This window comes from Notolabrus celidotus, chromosome 18 (genome assembly GCF_009762535.1).
Source record: "Notolabrus celidotus isolate fNotCel1 chromosome 18, fNotCel1.pri, whole genome shotgun sequence".
Lineage (NCBI taxonomy): Eukaryota > Metazoa > Chordata > Actinopteri > Labriformes > Labridae > Notolabrus > Notolabrus celidotus.
The window spans coordinates 8,413,843-8,435,009 of NC_048289.1; the positions used below are offsets into that span (position 1 = coordinate 8,413,843).

At 41.0% G+C, this 21,167-nt stretch overlaps 1 protein-coding gene across 4 annotated transcripts in view; it reads left to right on the forward strand.

The window, feature by feature from the left end:
• The window catches only part of myocd (myocardin), a 35,814-nt gene that overhangs the window by 10,596 nt on the left and 4,051 nt on the right, over positions 1-21,167 (forward strand). For 3 of the 4 annotated variants that reach the window (XM_034707462.1, XM_034707461.1, XM_034707463.1), the window contains 8 exons: positions 13,234-13,418; positions 15,426-15,530; positions 15,618-15,934; positions 16,362-16,518; positions 16,678-17,208; positions 17,758-18,255; positions 19,693-19,833; positions 21,019-21,076. In XM_034707462.1, the coding sequence (XP_034563353.1) occupies positions 13,234-13,418; positions 15,426-15,530; positions 15,618-15,934; positions 16,362-16,518; positions 16,678-17,208; positions 17,758-18,255; positions 19,693-19,833; positions 21,019-21,076 (1,992 nt within the window). Of the gene's footprint in view, positions 1-7,125; positions 7,282-13,233; positions 13,419-15,425; positions 15,531-15,617; positions 15,935-16,361; positions 16,519-16,677; positions 17,209-17,757; positions 18,256-19,692; positions 19,834-20,211; positions 20,335-21,018; positions 21,077-21,167 lie in introns of all 4 variants that reach the window. The other variant, XM_034707460.1, reaches the window with a different exon arrangement.

Here is a 21,167-nt window from a genome sequence, read left to right on the forward strand (position 1 = left end):
TTGTGTTCTGTAGGTTGTGGCAGAGCTGTCGTGTTTGCAGCACGTGCAGAAATGTCACACTCATAAATATTGTTGCCGCTGGCATTTACATCAGCTGCAGAAATCTGTCTGTAAAATATCAATGAGATAGCATGAGATAATATACAGCTGAACACTACTTGTAATGAGATATAAAAGCACCATGACTTTGAGCCTGGCAGCAGTATGAGGATCCTTTCTGTAGTTTCACTTGCTGCAGGAACAACAAGGGGACTGCAGGTCGGGGATTTGTCGAGTGATATCTCTGGCACCGTTTGCCATTTCACAGCGGCTCCAGCCTGCAGATAAACTGCTGGTAAGTGTGCGGGGGAACGGAATCCAGAGGCTCAGCGAGGCTCTATCAGTTTCTAGGAGTCTGTTAAAGATAAGGCAGAAAGGAGGAACATGATTGGCCAGCGCTGCTTCAAGCGCTTTTCAAAAAAGAGGTTTCAATTGGCTGTTTATCTGTTGATTGCAGGCAGAGGCGCAGAAGGAGAAGGGTTGGATTTGTTAGTACACACTTCCTCACTCTGGAAAGCTAGATGTCTTATCTGCTCTTTAACGCAAGGTTTTCCAGTAACACGTACTCTGAAGGGGGTCCGGACGTTTGTTTTGATTATTTGTTTAAGCTGAATTCCCCATGACTACTGCAACATTCAGGTAGAAAAAGAAACAGCAGAATAAAAGAGTGCAGCATTACTTCAGTTTACAACCTCTAAGTGAATACACTCCATGACACGATCTGGCTGCATGCAAATTTCTCCCCGACATTAAAAAGATGAATACAGTGGATGGTTCAAAGAGAAGGTGTTCTTGTGATACTGTTGACATATTCTTACAACACTTGTTTTCAGTTATGCTGCGTCAGGGCTTCAAAATGTTACCTTTTTTTTAAACATCAAATTGAAGCTGTCTTGCTGTCACAGTGAAACAAACACAAACATGAATGTGATTGATTTTGCTTCAAAAGTTTAGAGCAGTAGAAAATGTGAAGTATCCGATCTTCAATAGAAATGCAATATAAAGTCGGCCTCTCTGTAGTACCCTCTTTAGAGGAATGCAGATTAAAATATTATGTATTATATAAGGAAAATATGAACTTAACTTCCACCCATTTGAAGCTTTGAAGCCAAAAGACCCCCTCCAAGCATCTGACGACAAACCTACGCAAACAGAAACGTGCATTAAAATCACAGATTAAGAGTTTGCTTCCTCAGGTGGGTCCAGTCCACAGCAGAACAGATTCTTGTGTGGGTTTAAAGCAGATACTCTCAGTAATGGAACGTTCAATGACTCTTGTGTTTGTGTTTGTGTTTGTTGCGTTTCCACTTACCGTTCCTCCTCTACTCTGATAATCTGGTGCACACAGTGCTGCAAGAGCAGTATTAGTCAATAGAGCTGCCAATCAATCATCTTTGATAGTATCAAATTACTAATTCAAACTAAACTAGTCAGAAAAATAAACACAGTGGCAGTGAAAAATCAGAGTGATAAGAACTAACTTTAATGCCAGAGACCATGTTTGAGAAAAAGTATTTTACATGTATTTAAATTATACAGTTTAGCCTCTTTTCCAACTCTTAACGTTACAGAGGCAGATTTATGCTGCAGCCAGTCAGGAGGGGAAGCTCTTAGTCTTTTGGTCTCAGAGCAAACACACTCACATGGCATCCATTTTAATATAAGGTCCATGGTCACGCATCATTGTTACAACAAATCTAATACAATTTTAAAAATAAATACAATTTTGATCAACCTCTTTTTACATCTGCTAGTTATTGTATTTACTACAATCTGTTGTTTAATTGCAATAAAGTATCTGCTAATTACTGTTAAAAACTATCACATTCATATTCATTCAAGAAAAATTGATTTGTTAAAGCAAAATCATCAGAACTCAAAAATATATTCAGCGCTGGGAAGAATATATTACTGTGCTCATTTTGAACCCTTTGCAGGATTTCTGCTTTTTATGTAAAGAAATGAAATTACATGAAGTGGTTTCTCCTAAAGTCTTTGGTGCTCTACTCTCTTTCTACTTCCCTAAATCTAACTTAGCTGAGGCTGGTCAGGGGTACAGGGTTTAAAAAGACGTTTCAAAGGAGTAACACTAAGAGCAACTCGCTCCAAGGCTTCAGTGTCATTCAAAGTAAGACTCCTCAGGGCGTTGCATCCTCCTCTCCTCCTCGTAGCTGCTGTAGACCCTCGAGATGCTGGCTGCTCTGCCCGGCTGTGTTATTCCTGCTGAGGAGATGGACACGGCGCAGGGTCTGTGTATATATTACCCGTGGAACATCTGGTGTTTATTAGGCTATTCAAGAACCCGCCTCAGCCTCTCAGGCCCAGGCTGGCGTGTGGCCTGCATGGGAGCACACTTTCTGTCTGTCTGCTAGCCACAGATCTGAACACACACACACACGCACACAGAAACACACATCTAATATTTCCCAATAAAGATAATAGAGCAGCATCTGCAGGTTTACTGAGCTTTTTCCTGCATAAAAACACATTTTCATTTGCTCGGCAGCGGTGCTTTAATCCTTCGCGGATGGAAACACAAAGAGAATTATTCCTGCTAATGCACCATACGTCTTTGCTCTCAGTGCACTGTTTACGTCTGACAGATACAGTCAGCAGGTAGATGTACTACAATAGGTTTAAAGTGCGCTGTGTGTTTTAATACTGCTGCAGATTGTTTAAAAGTCTGAAAGCCAGCTCCACACTCATCGGATCAGGTTACATTGAGCCTCAGAGGGACGAACAGCCACGCTCGAACACGTCTACAGGCTGCTTGACTCCTTGGTTTAAACACACTTAGAGCTGTGTGTGTCCCTCTGATGTCAAATCAGCTCTTAAACTGGACCAAAGAGTGACAGGTGAGGCCAGAGACTGGGTTATAAACACATGATATCATCCCTCTGGTGGTCATGTGACATAAGAGGCATTGCGCCTGTAAGATGTTTACGTTACAGTTACGAGTTCATTTCCAGCACTTGCCCTTCTTCTCTCAGTCATACTCTCCCAAACGCAGAGTTTATTTTTGCAGATATTATTGTGCAGTTAATGAAGTTATTTTGTTACTCATCAAATGCCTCTGCAGCTCAGAGCTTTACTAATACAATCTGAAAAGAGATTAAAGAACATCAATAACAAAGTGTCTTTTTGTGAGGATTTCCTGTCTGTAAATTGTTCCAAAATTGATTTGCTTTTATTGTGAAAAGTAGTTCAATTTTACTTTGATAGGACAATATTACTCTTAATATAATCTACAGTTAAAGTTCATACCATTTGCTCTCTTACATTCATCATCTGGTGCTTTTAAAATTTTCACTACCCCTCTGCTGATACTTGAGTGTTTGTGAAAAACAAAAGTATCCTCCTTTCATTTTAACAATAACACTCATCACTCACTCTGAATATTTGCAGAAACATGTAAATTAAAAGTTGTTTCTGCAGTCAGCTGTGACTCATTTTGTCTGACACCTTCCCTGCAGCGGCGGCTTCAGATTTTAAAAATTACAATTTAGAGAAGAAAAAAAAAAGAATCCTGTCATTAATTATCTTGTTTCCTTTGTAGCTCACAAAGAGGCCTCAATATAATTTTCAGTCTGTTTCATGAGCAGCCAAAAACTCTTCACTGTAGCTTTCATGGAACGACCAACCCACATTTATAAATCTAAACCTTGAGGTAGGAAACCAACAAACATTAATACCATGATCTCTTTAACTTCTTCAGAATGAAAGGTAATGCAGAACATATTTTTCTGTAATTTTGTTATTGTTGGAATTAAAAAACATATTTAAAGTAGAGGCAAATAAAGATAATGAAATTATGCATATAGTTTTCCATTTTGTTAGACTCTATCTTCAAACTTTATCTCTTGGGTTAGTGTCCCTAATATGAGACTGTAAAGTGACATTTGTGACACGAGTGTTGTTACAAAAGTTATGTGTACCAGAAACACTACTCCCTTCTCTAACGTTCCACTTTTCTATATTTTCAAAAATGTCTTTTCATGTTCAAACTTCACTTTTACTGTATTTTTTACTTTGTTATTTTGTTTAACTTTCACATAAAAATACAGGACACATTTCAATTTAAAAGGATACAGATATGTATCAACACATATTTAAAAATCAATCAATACATCTTTATTTATAAAGCACCAAATCACAACAAATGTTTACCCAAAATGCTTTTACAAGCAGAGCCAGTCTAGACCGTACTCTGTTATATTATTAACAAATATCCAACACCAAGACAGGATAAGATCCAGTCCCATCTTGCAGACAGTACTCAGTCTGATCTCATCTTAATCCACCATCATGAAGAGAGAGAGAGATGGACAGAGACAGAAAAAAACAGCTCATACATTTATGGTTACAGTGCCAAAAATAATGATGAAAGTATGTTGCTGTATGAAGGAGCTGCAAATGAATGCCAACAGACTGATCTCAGTTAAAGTAATCAGGTTTAATATTAACACTTACTATAATTCAATGTTAAAAACAGGGGTAGGAAGTGAAATACCACTTATAGCAGTTGGCGTAAAGCTGTTCTAAAATTAGCTTTAGCATTGTAACAGTGGTGATAATGTTTAGACTGTTATTAATAGCTGGAGCAGCTGGAGCCAGGCAGGTCCACAGCAGCAGGACGTCTACGGAAATGATCTAGAAGCACTCAGAAATAACAAGAAACCATTAAAACAACCTGAAGACTTCATAAATGAAAAATTAATGATTTTTTGTTAGATAAATAAAATGGTATCAATAGTTAACCAGTATTCATCTTGTAGAGGTCATTTATGTTGTGATTGACATGTTTTCACTGCTTTCCTCAAAAGTCTAATTTTCTTTGGGCATTTTCCTTTGTCATCTCCTATCCTGCAGATAAATATTAGTACTTCTATCTTCTAAGTTTTCAAGACAATTAGGAAAGACCAGTACACACAGAACATGAATCTAATTACTTGATGTATCTGGAGATTAAAAATGCTTAATTTTGCACATTAATCTCGCCCCAGGTATGATGTTAGAAGTTTCTTATTTCAGATCAGTTTTTCATCAGACAGTAATACTCCACCTGACTCATCCAGCACATAGCCCGATATCATTCATTTTATTTTGGCTCTGTATCCTCCGTCCGCCTTCAGAAAAATCCCACTAATATTATATTTGACCAAATAAGTGCTGTTGCTCTTTCTTGCACTCAGATAATCAAACTGATGTGGTTTCTCTCCTCCGTCCTGTGGACGATCTGTACGCCAAGCCAGGTTCGCTTCAGTCCTGATTATTTATCCTGGAGTTAACAGAGAGGGATTGTGGAAGGTCGAAAATCTCACTGGCTGCAGCTCTTTAATTACAGCAGCTCCATTTATTTTTTCAGCACTCAAAGTGTCTGGAGCTGTGGAGCAGCTGAGACCATATCAGAACTGATCCTAAACAGAAATATTGAGTATTGAAGGCTTAGTGAGTCACGTGTAAACTGTTAGTTGGGTAAATAACATTATTAAAAAAATATTAAAAATCACCTTTAATTCTAACATTTTTCTAGTTTTCTAGGCACATCTTAAATATCAACTGCTTGATATTAAAAAAGGGTACTAAATGAGAATTGTTATTTCTCCATTTTTTTAATGGAACAACAAAATGTCACCTGTTGGTTAAAGAGTTTATTTACGTTAGCTAGTATGCTAACTGTCAAGCGTTTTTGTTCTTTTACAATACGTAGTGTCAGTTTACGACAAGTGCTTTCTCAGAACCTACCCAAATCTTTTTCAAATTTTAAACGAAGGTCTTTGAGAGGACCACAACAACAATATCCTCTTTTTCTGGCTATAAACAATTATTAAGCCAACTAACCTTAAACATTTATTCATGTAAGCAAGTTTCTTAAATGTGAAAAGTTTAATTCTTGTAAACAAAATCAGTCTCCAGGGATAACTTCTAAGATTTATAATCTAATATTTAGAAAGATAAAGAAAGTATAAAATAAAATAATCTTCTCCTTTTTTTTTTTTTTTTTGCAAGAAACTGAATTTCCAGACTAAATCTACATTTATATACAGTAAGTTAGCTAGATTGCCATCCATCAAGCAGTTAGCTTATATGATAGTAAAACTATGATAAGCTCCATGAGTTTGAAGAAATGGCTGAATGGCTTAATTTTTAAAAGTTGAATACATACTGCTAATTGTAAAAACATTAGTGGGAGTCACTATTGTCATCTTCTTATGTTAGCCAAAACTGTTATCACATTTAGAATTGGTCACCACGTCGCAGGTAAATATGAAAACATTGGAGGAGTGAGTCAAGCTTTTATGTCACTGTTGAGTCTCTGTCCCTCAATTTGTCAAGTAATGAAAAGTATAAATCTAGCTTGAAATGCCTGCTTAGGCTGTGGTTTCCTAACATGGGCATGGCGTAAGTTTTTATTTATGCCCATTCACATGTATGTGTATTAAAAATGTTTTTTTTTCTCCATTTTTGCCTTTTGTCCACACGTAAACTGAGTTTTAGGTCACTCAAAACAGAGGTTTTCAAAAAGTCATTCCAAGGTGTAATTTTTCAAAAACTTTCCAAACGACAAAAAATCGTTTTTTGATCATACAATTCTTTGTATTTATTGTGCAAGATGGCAGGCTACCATGTCTGCTTGCTGTTAGGTCTGTTGGCATGTTTAGAAGGAGACCTCTCTGTTCTTATTGTTCATTATACAACACAATACAATTACTGCTCGTGTAAGAAGACGCTAAATACAGTTTCTTCATCCCCTTTCAGCAAAATACTCCTCTAAACTTGCTGGCTCTGCGATTTTGTGAACTTTTCTCTGTTATATTTCTCTCCCCAAAGCCACCGCACTCTACTCTGTAATATGACATCACATAACACAGGAGTAGGTGGTATACGGCTGCCTTGATCAGTTAGTTTGTTAGTATTTGTGAGTGATGATGTTTTAGATGGTAAGTTGGACTCCCTTTTATGTAAAATACAATCTGCAATTGTCCTTAGCCATCTTTCCCCCCTTGCAGTGGGCAGACTTGTTTTAGCAGTGTGTCTGGGTGTGTCCCTGTTGTTGATGGCCTCGTCCTGCTCTGTGTTGTGCAGACCCGGCCTCGGACGGCTCGTCTCTGGACGATCAGATGAGGCTAAAGCGAGCCCGACTCGCTGAGGACCTGAACGAGAAGCTGGCTCTCAGGCCGGGGCCCCTGGAGCTGGTCCAAAAGAATATCATTCCCCTAGACTCTGCCCTCACAATGACAGGTACACGCAGAGGACCATGCTGCAGTGTGACTCACCTGTATATGTGTGTGTTGTTTGGTAGCAGCATTGATTGGGTTGATTGAGGAGGATAGCATGTTTCACTCTTGACTGCGTGTGTGTTTGTGTAAAACATTGTTCTCAGCTATTCAAAGCACTCTGCTGGAGACTCTGATCTTAACAAATAAGCATGCACTTTACTTTACTACATTATTATTTTTTCAAACAAGCACAAACTAAATGTCGAGTGTTTATCCTGGGTCATTTATCAACATCATCTTCCTCCACCAAACAGCATGAATGAGAATTTGCACTCACTCTGTGAACGGCTACAGTTACACCTGATGTCTCTTTACGGAGATTAACGTTTCTGATACTTTTAAATGTCCTTGATGAGCATTAATGTTATATAACTCAACCCCAAGTTACACTTAGCATTCACTTTGTCATTGTGGTGCGAATGTATTAAAAGGTTGACTTGCAGTTAGCTGGATCAGTGGTTGAATGTGTGTGACCCGGATGAATGTGATAGGTAATGTAAACGCACTTTGTGTGGCATGAATATTAAACAGTTTTCAAAGGCTGTTCAGATGTTAGTTAGTTTATTGTTTATCACGGAATTTACTTTCTAGGCATTAGTACATTTTCACTTGCAATTAATAAACTTGTTTTGCATATAGTACATTTTAATAGGACTATAACAGAGATATATGTGTATATCAGTGTATATGTTTACTACTATGCGCTGTTATTCATTTTTTTGGCAGAACATTTAAAGCAGAAACCAATACTCAGGGTAATATAAAAAGTGGGTCATCATGTAGTTGTCCAGCAGAGGGCGCTCTAACCCCACAGTTTACAATCCTCTCTGCATAATCTGCTGCACATGCAGCAAAAATGTACAACTAAACTAATCTGTAGTTACAGATTCATCTTCAAATTGTAGAATCCCGGAATGCTTCAGGAATGGATCTCACCTCCATTCAACAAACAAACATTTGAAAAGTTGTTTTCTTCTCCTCTTGAGGAAAAACCTGACAAAGCTTGACCTTTGAATAATCTTCATCATGTTGTTATTCCAGCAAATTTAAGACCCGTTTATCACATGAAAATCAGTTTCTTTGTCAGGTTCAGACCGCTGATGTAAGTCAAAGTGAAGCCTCTATGGAACTTGCTATTTACAGTGAAGCTGAGACTCCTCACAAACACATGAATGGGCACGCCTCTGAGGGATGTAATGAACCAAGAAATGACAGTATTGAGGGGAGATTGTCTCTTCACTTTATATCTAAACACAAGGTTAATTCTCAAGTTGTTAATTGGACTGTAAAAAATGCAGTCAAGTCTTAGCTGAACGTTGTTTATTATAAACTACTGGCTACACCTGAATGCCCATAATGAACATTAAAAGAGGTTAAACCGTCATCAGACAACCGATGTATAATATTATTTTTATACCATATTATCAGTGTATGTTTAAGACAGTAGCTTCCTGAGTACCTTTGCAGAACCATATAATAAATCAGCAAAGGAAAGGCATATTTTAATTCATGATCATTAAATTACTGTATGAATGATCTATCAGTAGTTTGTACATTTCCCCCCTAACATTGGAATCAGTTTTTGCCTTAAAAAGCCCACACTAGTCATCTATTGTCGGGAGTGACCTTTGAGAGAGTGGGACCAAACTCAAGCATACAAATAAGATTTCCACTCAGAAAGAAAGTGATTTAGTCCCACTTTGAACTCTTCAGATTTTTCCATTCAGCTGCACTCCTCCAGTACCTTTTCCTGTTTTTGCTCCTTAATGTGATCCTCATTTCTAAGCAGGAAAAAGTGTTTGTTTGTATTTTTCTCACAGGGAATGTTATTTACATTTTTAGAACATCATGCTTCTTTCAGAAACTCTCCTCAGCACGGTGTGGACCTCCAGAAATGTTGTTGTTGTGGCTGTTTTTTCTTGAAGAGGAGGTGCTTTGACATTTAAAGTGTAAGTGGAGACCTCACCGCCTCCACTGTTTGATTTAAGGAAATGCAAAGCCTGCATGCTTAGACACAACTGTGATTTAACGCTGAGCGTCCCTCTGCAGCACTCTGACCTCGCTCCGTTTGTCGTCTGATGCTCAGCATCTTACTCACTCTCTGTATATCACTCCTGTTTGAGAAGATAGGGCTTTTTAGACTCACTTCAGCAGTTTTATGTTTGCCCCCTCCAGTTTCTGTAAACATGTTGCGTAAAGGAGCCGGCGGTCTGAACTCTGCTGGTTTACCTCTGCAGGACGAGGGAGCGCCGTTTATTGAGATGAGCAGCAGCTGTATTTGGGCCCACCCTTTCTTTAGAAGTGTTTCAGTTTGAGTGTGTCCTTGTGTGTGTGAGTGTGTGGCTGTACCTGTGTGTGTGTGTGTTTGTGTCCCCCTCCACCCTCTGTGTCTCTGGTCTGTAAAGCTCCAGTCCTCCACATACAACTCCAAGATCCTCTGTGACAGAACCATGCTGCTGCATGAACCCCTCACCTTAAAGCTCCACATCCCGTCACACACACTCCTGAAGATTGTTTTAACCTTGTCCAGAAACTATGTGACCCTGTGTAACTTTTTAAACCAGACACTTAAAAAGAGGAAGTGCATGCTGCTCGCAGATTTCTGCAATCCTGACATTTCAATCTCCTGGTGACAACAAACTGACAGAAAGATTCACTGAAACAGAGTGAGAGCACGAACAACACGTCCTCGTAACAAAGTCATCATAAAAACAGCTTGTTCAGCAGCCACACGCTTCAAAAGTTGACTCTCTGGGGACTCCTCTCCTGCTCCCAGGTCAAGTAGTAACACAATCCAGCATAATGACATCCCGACCCACATCGTTGGTAATCTGAGGACGATGTATATGAACATCAAGCTGCCTCAGCTGGCACTGTCATCAGTGCGTGAAGGGGTTAATGTGCAGTGTGTGAGCTCTATAGCTCAGAGGTTCGGTTATGGCCCGGTGTGTGAAAGATTACACTCATACACAGATTTGATTTTGATCTGGGCCAGAACAGCCAGTTTTCCAGACATTGTGTAGAGGTACCTGAAATGTTGTACTTTGAAGCTCTGGACAAGTTGAATGATCGTGCTGCTGGATCAGTTGGGAGTGTGAACATATCGACATGTAGTGGAGAGGATATTGACTAAGACGTGCAAATGTAGACATTCAGAGTGTCAGTGTTGTGAAGCTGAGCAGGGGTAAAGAGTTGAACATGAACAGGTGCGAGGAGGTGGCATTCAGGACAATGCTTGGTGTGTGTGTGCTCGTGTGTGTATTTGTGTGTGTTTGAGGTCGATGAGTTGCACAGAACGAGCCTGGTGCTGTGATTGAAACCAGGGTCTGTTCCTGCCTGTCACATGTTTGGATACACAGAGAGAATCTTATACCTCAACACACACGCACGCACGCACACACACACACACACACACACACACACACACACACACACACACACACACACACACACACACACACACACACACAAACACACACACACACACACACACCATGGCTTCTGTTTGATAGCCACTCTCGGCTCCTCCAATTAAAGCTGCGTTCACTATCTGCTCAGCCAATCAGGAGGTAGCTGGATGTAAAGTGGTGTGTCAGTCTCTCACACACACAGCGTAACACCTCCAGGCTGAGTGTGTACAAGGTGTCAGTGACAGACAGGAACTGTGTGAATGCCACTGCTCACAGGGAGGACAGTCAGTGTGTACAACGGGCATCCAGACTGCCAACACACAGGTCAACACACACTCACAATGTCCTCTGTGTCTTTGTTGTTATAAAAAAGGCCCTGTTTTAAGAATCTAACAGGTAGAAAAAGTGTTGTAAGCAGTTTTGTCAGCAGTGAAACAGACAGCAGAGGCCATACCATAACTGTGAGGACATCGAAGTTACATCCGTTTAAAGTTCTTGCTTTTGTCCCCGAAAGGCACAGATTTTTAAAACAGTGAACTTCACCTTTCAGATCTACTTTTGTGTTAAGTATCTCTGTGTTAATGTGTGACTCGTTTAACAATTAGAAGTGTCCCATATTTAGGCGCTGCATCCTTCAGAGGGCACATTTAAAGACAGATTGTATTGCAACAGAGCGATGAAGGCTGTCCTATTTTGAAGGCTCCTTGAAATGCGACTGTAAGATGCATCCGGATTTTCCTGGGCCATGTTGGATGCATTGGTTGTATCCTTTTGGCCGAGCATGTCCTGTGATTGTGCGCCAATTCAAATGAGATGGGAACTCTCAAGCAGACTAGCAATACACTGTGTTGTCAGACACTAAAGCCATGTCCTAGTTCAAAGAAAGGTTCCTTCGAAGGACTTGGTCTCTGCTCAAGATGAGCTGAAATGAGACAATCTGGTCCATAGAGGATTTCCTTTTTGCATCACCAGTTGGTTCCATCCTTCTGACACATAGTGCCTTTTCTGTCTACCAGCTGGCTAAGTAGCTAACATAGCTAGCATCAACCATCAACCACCATCGCCATTACTTAAAAGACAAGTTCAAGTTTCAAGGCGTCTGTCTTTAAGGCTACTTACGTGTCTCGTATCTTGTTTGAATTGGCGCACAAAGAATCATGGGATATGTTCGAAGGACGCTCATATTGCCTGTGAAAGTTAAAGGCATTTGTTGGCTCTATCTAAAAGAGCTTTTGAAATGGGATAGGCCCTTACGCATTTCCATGGCGCAGTCAGTCTTCAAATGTGTCCTTTAAAGGACTCAGTTCAGAGTAACTGTCATGAGATTGAAAGTAAAGATGGGAGTTGCTGGTTGCTTGTGCATGGATTCATCAGTGTTTTTGTTATAATAGTTTGATTAGGGTAAGTTCAGATCTGATACAGTATTTGCGTAACACCGCTAACCCAAAAACGAACCGAATAAGGCATTAATGGACCAGAAACTACTGCGTGGGAGGTAAAACAACTGTTTATAATCAGTGGAGTCTGGTGGCTGTGAAAAGAACAGTTTCTGGTTTAAAAAAAGGATGTTCAGCTTAAACCAGGAGGCCTGTCTTTGCAGCGATCCTGCAAAATGACAAAACCAAGGATTTCGTTTTAAGGAATATTGTTTTTCCTCCACGAAACTCTGGGTTTGGATGGTACTGGTTTAATAAAATTATGTACCTTTAGAGTTTCTGTGCTGAGAATGACCTCTGCAAACCTGAAACAACAACCCATAATGTGCCGCTCTATGTGATGTCATTGTTTCTGTATCATTGTGCAGAAGTGTATAAAAACAGCCACCTGTTTTTTTTTATCTGGCTGCCATATTTTGAGGCACAATCCTGCAAGTCTCTGGGCTGTGATGGAAACATAGACAACAACAGGATGAAGGAACCCTTTTGTTTGTTGAAAAGTAGCTCCTGGGTTCAAACGTTCTGGGTTCTTTGGGTGGAAATGCAACTTAAGAACAAAGTTTTGTTCACAGTACCACGTTATACCAGTAGAAGAGGCTGCTTGGGTTTACTGATTTGAAGAATAAGATTAAACTGGTTTCCACAGCCATCATGTTTAATAGCTGGATAGATTGATTAGGATGACTAACCTTGCTGTGTTTTTTTGTGACAGGGTGAGGCTTTCAACAGGTTAGACAAACATATTCAGAGGAGAAACAGAACCCAGCACGGTTAACTGAGTGACTCTGAGGCTCCACTTTGCCCTTCTGTTCTTGAGAGGGATTATTGGTGACATTTTGGATGAGCTGCTTTCAGTTTTACCTCCTAATAAAGAGGTTTAGATAATCTGGATAAACTCTTGGCTCTCTCTGACTCACTCTTCACTCCCCCCACTGTGCTCCCTGATCTCTGCAGCTTAATCTGCAGACCAAACAACTAAAAGACAGTTGTAGCAAAGTGGACTTATCGTTTAAAGTCTTGTCTGTGATCTGAAGAAACTGCAGTCTGACCTTTGGCTTCCTCTTGCAGTGAACCATGGAAAGTTCCCGAAGCAGGAGGACTCGTATGCGTTCGAGGAGGACAGCAGCAGTGAGAGTCTGTCTCCAGAGCAGCACCACAGTGATGAGTCTCAGGGTTCAGCGTGTCCTTCATCTGAGGCAGTCGGCAGCACGGCCTCTTCCTCTTCCTCACCTGCACTCACCAGCCCACGACAGGTAAAACACACCTCTGTCTCCCCCCCACTGAGTCCCTCTGTGTCTTTTCTGCTTCGTTTCTGACTCTGTTACACCTCAACCAGTTGCCGTCTCTGCTGTGCCTCTGCTGTCCTCTTGTGGCTGTAGAATAAACTGCAACTCCTCCTCTTTTCTCCTCTGACTGTTGGACTAAGTTGAACTGCTCAGGTGTCACATTCCTGCCACCACAGCTGCCCATATTTTCTGTCTGCTCACCTCTTGCATACTTTGACCTGCTTTTGATGTTTGCCATGATCAAAAGTCACCTGATGAAATTTAAAACCAAAACAAGGCTGTCTACATCTGTCTCTGGACTATTTCAACAAATTCATCGTCTCAAAACGTCTTGTGTCCGTTTGGAAATTCTTGTTTATGAATACTTTTGCGAATGAAATGTCAATACATGAGCATTTTTGGGGATAATTTTTCCATTTGGATTGCAAACTAACCGTCATGCAAGCGGCTCCTCATCTCAACTCTGAAACCCTACGGGAGGAATGAGAAGAAAAACAGACATTCAGACTGAAAGCATAAAATCTGAGGCAACAACCTTAAAAAACAACGTCACCACTTCAGATCAGCAACACCAAATATTTAAATGATGAAGATCATTTGTTTCACCTTCTGCAAAACTTATTCAGATATTTTTAAAATAGGGTGTGTGATTTAAAATATAAGGAATCTTAGGGGGAATGAAGTCGTCATAATACAGTCGCGTTTCATTTATCCCAACCAGGATCCGCTCTCAAGCTCAAGCAAAACATTTGAAAATGAAATCGTTAGGTTTCAGAGTTTTAGGACAGACAGAAAGCAAGAACACATCCAATGCTTCAGTAGAGTCTCTGTGAGTTTGAGTTTAAACTGTTTAACTTTTGACTTTATGTCAAAACAATGCAGCTCACAGTTGCCAAAAGTAACATTTCAAAGTCTTGTTTTCAGTCTGGCTGCACATTCTTTATGAGCCATCCATAGATTATTTAACAATACTTACTTCAACTCAGAGGAAAAAAAATATTTGCCCAAATCTTTTTCTCTTATTCAGAGTTGTGTTGTTTAAAGTTTGTTAACCATCTTTTCTGTAAAGTGCAAAATTGCAACACTGCCATGAAAAAAACTCCTTGTGACATCTTGTTCACCCAGAAATCTATTTCTCCCAAATATAAAAAAAAATCAAATGTACACTGGAGGAGGGAATGGGCCAGTATTAGGCTTATATTATTTGTCAAGCTGTAGGCCATAATTATCACATTAAATATATAAAAAACACTTGAAACATTTTAGTTTGCATTGAATTGTGTTTCTCCTGCTTTTGCTCTCCATACAAACTGTGTTTCCTGCAGAGCCTGCTGACACATGATTGGTTGGACTACAAAAGCACAGTGAATAGCTTTACATAAAAACTAAATGGCTTTATTTTGAAAGTATAACCTGACATGTTTACTGTCTTAAAGAACTGATTGAAAATATCAGACTTTTTCACAATATTCTAATTTACTAAGATGTATTTGTTCGAGTGTGGTCAACCATCACTTCTCTACATTCCGTCCAACAACAGAGTTGAGTTATACGTTGTCTAGATTTCTGTTTAGCAGTAAATAAAAAGCATTTCCAACAGAAGCCTCTCAAGGGCCAAAAGATTTTGGAGCAGGGTTGTATCTTCCAAACGTGCTGCCGCATGTCTTCAGTCATTTTAATGTCCACCTTTTTTCTGTGATGTTATTAAGTGAGAGTCTCACATATTACTGAATAAGCTTTGAACACAGAAAGCTTATTCTGCTCACTGCTAGCACCATACTATGCAAGAATTTGAGTCCATTCTGATGATACCATGACTTTTTTCCCTCATATTTCCTAATATCATGGTTTATTCTGGAAATCTCATGTTTATTTGTCTTCTATGCAGCCTTAATGCTCCATCACATGTCAGGGCTGCTCTAAAACAGACGTAGAGAAGACTTTTTTCAGTTTGTGGTTTTGTTTTGTGATCAGGGAGGTACAACCCAAGACCCTCCTAATCAATGCCAGGATGAAGGTCAGTGTGCCGGCAACAACAGCCAGGCCACTCCCCCAATACCTGTCCCTGCTATCGTCAAGGTCAGCACCATTTACCCCCATCTTTTTTATGTTGAAGTTAATCTTTTACCTTGCATGTTCACACTCTCTTTCCCTCCTTTTGTACAGTCTAAGACATCAGACAAGAACCGGCACAAGAAGCCCAAAGATGTGAAGCCGAAGGTGAAGAAGCTGAAGTACCATCAGTACATTCCCCCGGACCAGAAGGCGGAGAAGTCCCCTCCGCCCATGGACTCGGCCTACGCCCGCCTGCTCCAGCAGCAGCAGCTCTTCCTGCAGCTGCAGATCCTCAGCCAGCAGAAACACGCACACACACACCCACAGTCCCAGCAGCAGCACACACACACTACACACACACAGGCCCAGCAGCAGCAGCGACAGCCGGCGTTCAGCTACCAACCCCACCCACAGAGCCAAACACACAAGTAAGTAACACTCAGGGTGAAACAGATTCTGCACATCCTCACTGTGTCTTTTTCTCTTGAAAAGAGAATGGAATTGGCTTTCAGTTTTTGGGCTTTAACTACTAAAAATTACAAAAAGTTTCAGAGTGTCTGCTGCACATTTCTCCATCCTGCAGTAGGTAAACAGGCTGTTATGGCTGCAGTGTTGTAGTGTACTCTCTATAGACACACAAGGCAACAATGCAGGAGTATCTAAAATCATAGAACAATAAAAGCACAAGTACAGGAGTGCATCAATTAAATGTACCCACTTGTTCTTGTTCTCTATAAAATGTTAGTAGATGACCTTTCATTCATAATGTCAGGAGGGTGTTTTATTTTATGAATTGGTACCTATTTAATGTCCGTCTAATGGAAACATGAATCGACTCTTCTTCTCCCGTTATAGAGGCGTAAACGAGCAGCTCTCAGCCTGCAGCTCCAGTGGACCACCGAGCCAAACAAACAGTAACTCATCGTCCCCGGTAAAGAACTCTTATCCAAACCAGAGCACCATCTCGCCGGTCAAACCTGGACCACTGCCGGCTAACCTGGACGACCTAAAGGTAGGTGTTGAGGTTTTAATGAGAGGCTTTATGCATGATATGTGATGTTTTTTTCCGTCATTTCCCCTTATTTTCTCTTCTGTTTGCTGCAAAAAGAGAACTGATTAAACTAGTAATCATGTCGTTAACATAAACCTCTCTCTGTTTTACCTACGTCAGGTATCAGAGCTCAGACAGCACCTGCGTATCCGCGGCATGCCTGTCTCTGGCACAAAGACTGCCCTCATCGAGCGACTCCGTCCCTTCAAGGACTCCAACGCTTGCTCCTCCCCCTCCGGCTCCTCTGACATCACCACTGTGACCTTCCCCGTCACACCGACAGGCTCCCTGTCCTCCTACCAGTCCCCTTCCTCCTCCACACTCTCACAGGGAGGCTACTACCCCTACCCTAGCACTTCCTCCACCCCTCCCATCTCTCCGGCCTCCTCTGAGCTCTCCCTCAGTGGCTCGCTCCCGGACAGCTTCAGCGATGTGCCAATGTCCTCGCCAACGCAGTTCAACCTGCAGCCGTCTCCCACCCAGCTCAACATGGAGGATGGGCTTGGGGGAGGCGGACTGAATGGGGTAGCGTCGAGGGCAGGGGAGGGTGGAGTTATGGAGGGAGTAGAGGCTGAGAAGGATAAGATGCTGGTGGAGAAGCAGAAGGTGATCGAGGAGCTGACGTGGAAGCTACACCAGGAGCAAAGACAGGTCAGAAAGCCTCTGAAATTGTTATTTTAAAACGTCCGACAAGCAACAACCTCAGGAGTTAAAACCAAAGTAAACACTGAACTGCAGTACCTTAAGTGGCCACTTGAGGCTGGTTCCAAAAGTGAAGCATATTAGCACAGACTGACAGATTATTTGTCTGATATTTACATGAACAAATATCCAAAAAGCTCCAACAGCACAAACATGGCCCAGAGGTTAAGTAAAGGGACTGAATTAGCTGAAGGGGACACCTAGCTAGCAGCTCCCAGCTGTCACTCCAAGAGGCCACTCCCCTAATCTTACCTCCCTTTAATCCTTAATCTAATGTAAACAGGTGACTTGCATACAGATTTAGCCCCATACATGTTTGTCTCTGCACTTGGACGTCCTAACATGGGGCTCTATAGGGACGGACTCCCTTCAGGAGACAGCCTCTAGTGGACACTCTGGGAACTGCAAAGTGTAATTGATTATATTCAATTGGACATTTCCCAAGGTGTTTATTTTGATAGTTATTGACACATTATCTTTTTAACTTGCTACTTTTAGGTTGAGGAATTGAAGATGCAACTCCACAAGAGGAAACGCTGCTACGGAGCAACACAGGACACCATCCCTCCTCCACCCCATCCACCCCTGCACCACCAGCAGGCTCCCTCCATGATGGGACAGCACTTCTATGGGGTGACGATCAAGCAAGAGCCCATGTCTTTGTCCTCCAGCTGCCCCCTGTCCTCTCCAAAGCATCTGAAGAGCTCACCTGGCAGCTGCATGGAGGAGATGGGACACTGCAACGCCCCCATCCCCAGTATGGGGGGTCCAAGTGGACCACAATGTATGGACACGGCCCCGTCCTCTGGCAGTCCCTCCACAATGTCTGCCTTCCTCAGTCCACAGTGCTCTCCACAGGACTCCCCCAATGGAAAGCCTTCAGGGAGCCCCCAGCCTTCATCTCCTAATAACCCCTACCTGCTAACACCTTCTCTGGGGAGGGACAGCTGCCATCACCCCCACCCCCAGGTCAACAACAGAGTACGCACCATGCAGGTATGATGCGTTTATGGACAGATCTTTCATAAATGTTAAGATGAACGTGACGTGGACAGTTTTAGAGGCAAATCCTAAAACCACGGTCACAATGATTAAGAAATCCCTACCAAGGCTTTCAAATGAAGAGTACATTTGTTATAGAAAACTCATCAAATGGTCCAAAGAGTATTCTTAGTTATCCTGGGATTCTTTAACTCAGAGGACCGCTGTCTTGCTGTGTTCTTGTGAAACCAATACTCAACTTTGGCCTCAGACTAAGTCCGAACTACGATCTTTTTCTTAGCCTACCCTAAGTAGTGTTTGTTCCCAACCGAATGCTACAAACCTTACCAGGTACTGTAGGTGTCCTATAAAGCAGTTTTGATGAAGAAGGATTGGTGCTTAAACACAGTATTTTTGAGTCAACATGGAGTTTTGGTGTTTGACTATGAAGTTCAGGCATGATAACTTCCCCTGCTAACACAAATACAATTGTTGTTTGCCTAACCATGCAGATTTTGGGTCCAAGCCTAACCAGGTATTGTTGACATGTAAATAGGTAGTTTTGGTGCCTAACCATGTAGATTTGGTAGCTAAAGTGCTTTGGTGATGAAATGATATAGTTTTGGTGCTTTACCAAGTAGTCTTGGCACAGTAGCCTAACCCAGTAGTTTTGATGCCTTACCATAGAGTTTCTGTGTTTAACACTAAAGTTCTGGTTAGATTAGTTGTCTTGTGATCTAACAGTAATAAAACAGTAATGGTCCTAACCACGTAGGCTTTGTGTCTTAACCTAACAAGGTACTTAAACACCTAAAGCTAGCTTTGTTGTCTACTTGTTTTGTAATGGTGCCATAACCTCATTAGGTAGGTCTTTTGCCTTAGTAATTTGGGTGCCTAAACCTAGCCATGGAGTTTTGGCGTGGGCTTTCTTGGTGTCCATTGCTGATAAGTAATTGTGCTTAACCATGTACAATAGATTTAATGTGTTAACTTTTCCAAGTATTTTTTGTGACAGGAGAGCTACTTCAGCTACCCTGTTGTTATTGTGTCCAAACCAAAACAAGTATTATCGGTGCCTAACCAAGTCAATTTGATGTTTTAACCCTGCTAGATAGTCTTGGTTATGAACCATGTAGTTTTGATGCAAAGCAGTGTGGTTTTGTCTTAACTCAAGAAGTATTGGGTACTTTACCTAACCAGCTAATTTTTCCTCTTGCGCAGCAGTTTTGGTGCCTTAACCTAGCAGATAGATAGTAACTAAGCAAGTAGTTTTGAAAAAACCATGGAGTTGTTGGTCTTCTGGGTGAAATTAGTCCATCTGCATGGCTATAAGCTTCCTAGTTTCCAGTATTAGAAATAACATTTTCTTTGTATTGGGTATTTAATAAAATTATATTTTTCTGTATTCAGTATATTTGTATTCTTATTTTTAACTTTTTTGGCTAATTACAGATGCATCAGAAGAACGGTGGCCAGCCGGTGAACTGTTCTTATCCTTCAGACCAAAGAGGCCTTCAGGGAGTCTTTCCAAACTCTACAGAGTGTGGTCACAGCGGCTCAGCTAAGGCCGACAACCACAACATGCAACCTAAGGTAAACAGAATGTCAACATTTACAGCGTTCGCAGTGTTGTGTTAGTGTCATGTAATCATCACCTCACGTTCACGTGTTCAACTGTTTTTCTTTTCCTATTAATTTGTGTTCTGTCTCTGACACTGTATGGTTGTCTATGTTATGAGGTTCATTGTCACTCCATCTGTTTTCATCACGTACTCCTTCACGTGGGGGACTTCTCCTTCAAAGAACACAACGCCAACCTTTCCTCTAAATTACATGTTTAATATGATGGAATTACCTGATCACGAGGGCCTGATTCTTAGATATTTGCATTAATCTGCTATGCATTGGCATTTTAAACCCCCTTATTGTAACTGGTGGGCTAATGTCACTTTTCACCTATGTCTCATATAGATGTCAGTATTGCCCTCTCCTCGGCATGTTGGCCCAAAGGGCCAGGTCCCCCCCCCTGCCTTCAGTAGCTCAGATTCAGATGACTTAAGACAGCCCCCATGCTATGAGGATGCAGTCAAGCAGGTAAACTCAAATTCAAACTAAATTACATAGATATGGCTGGCCAGAGATTTATTTTACTATCGGCGTTGCTCTGATTCCACTTTCCCTCATTCTGTCTCCTGTTTTTGTCTCCATAAGTCTATCACCTGTAACACACCTCTTGAACTCATCCATTCGCTTTGTTTATGGCACTAACTCTACACCTTTTAAAAAATGGAAAGCAGATTGTTGGTAAAGTGGTTAAAACTATTTTTGAAGGCAGACGTGACTTTTACTGGTTGACTTAGAAGAGCAATTACATTTCTAGCTTACCTTTAAAAGTTTGGGGTCAGCTCGCCAAAGTTAGACAGATACTGTATCAGACTCCTCTCCAGTGGTGTCTTGTTATGCTTATTAGCGAGATGGGATTTGATGTTGGGGGATGTTTATTTTTTATTCTGTTCAGAGATTTGTTCTTTCCTCAACAATGAAAAATGGAAACCTAGCATCAGAGCACTTACAGTTCTATGCTTTGGGTAAAAGCTCATCTGCTATCTACAACAAAATGATCTGTCTCCAAAAAAAGTTTGCACTGCTTAAAAATCTAGACTGCTTGAAAGCCTTCATATTGTTTGAGTACAATCTTTAAGTCAATTGGATATAAATTATAAGTGTTAAAAATGTTCAACTGATAAAATCAATCACTCTTTTTTATCACTATTACAGCAACTGACCAGAAGTCAGCAGATGGATGAACTGCTGGACGTGCTCATAGAGAGTGGAGGTAAGAACAACAATACAACACTGTTAGCATAGCTTGGACTGCACATCAATATGATTCTAGGTGCACATATAAAGTCCAGATGTTCGAGGTC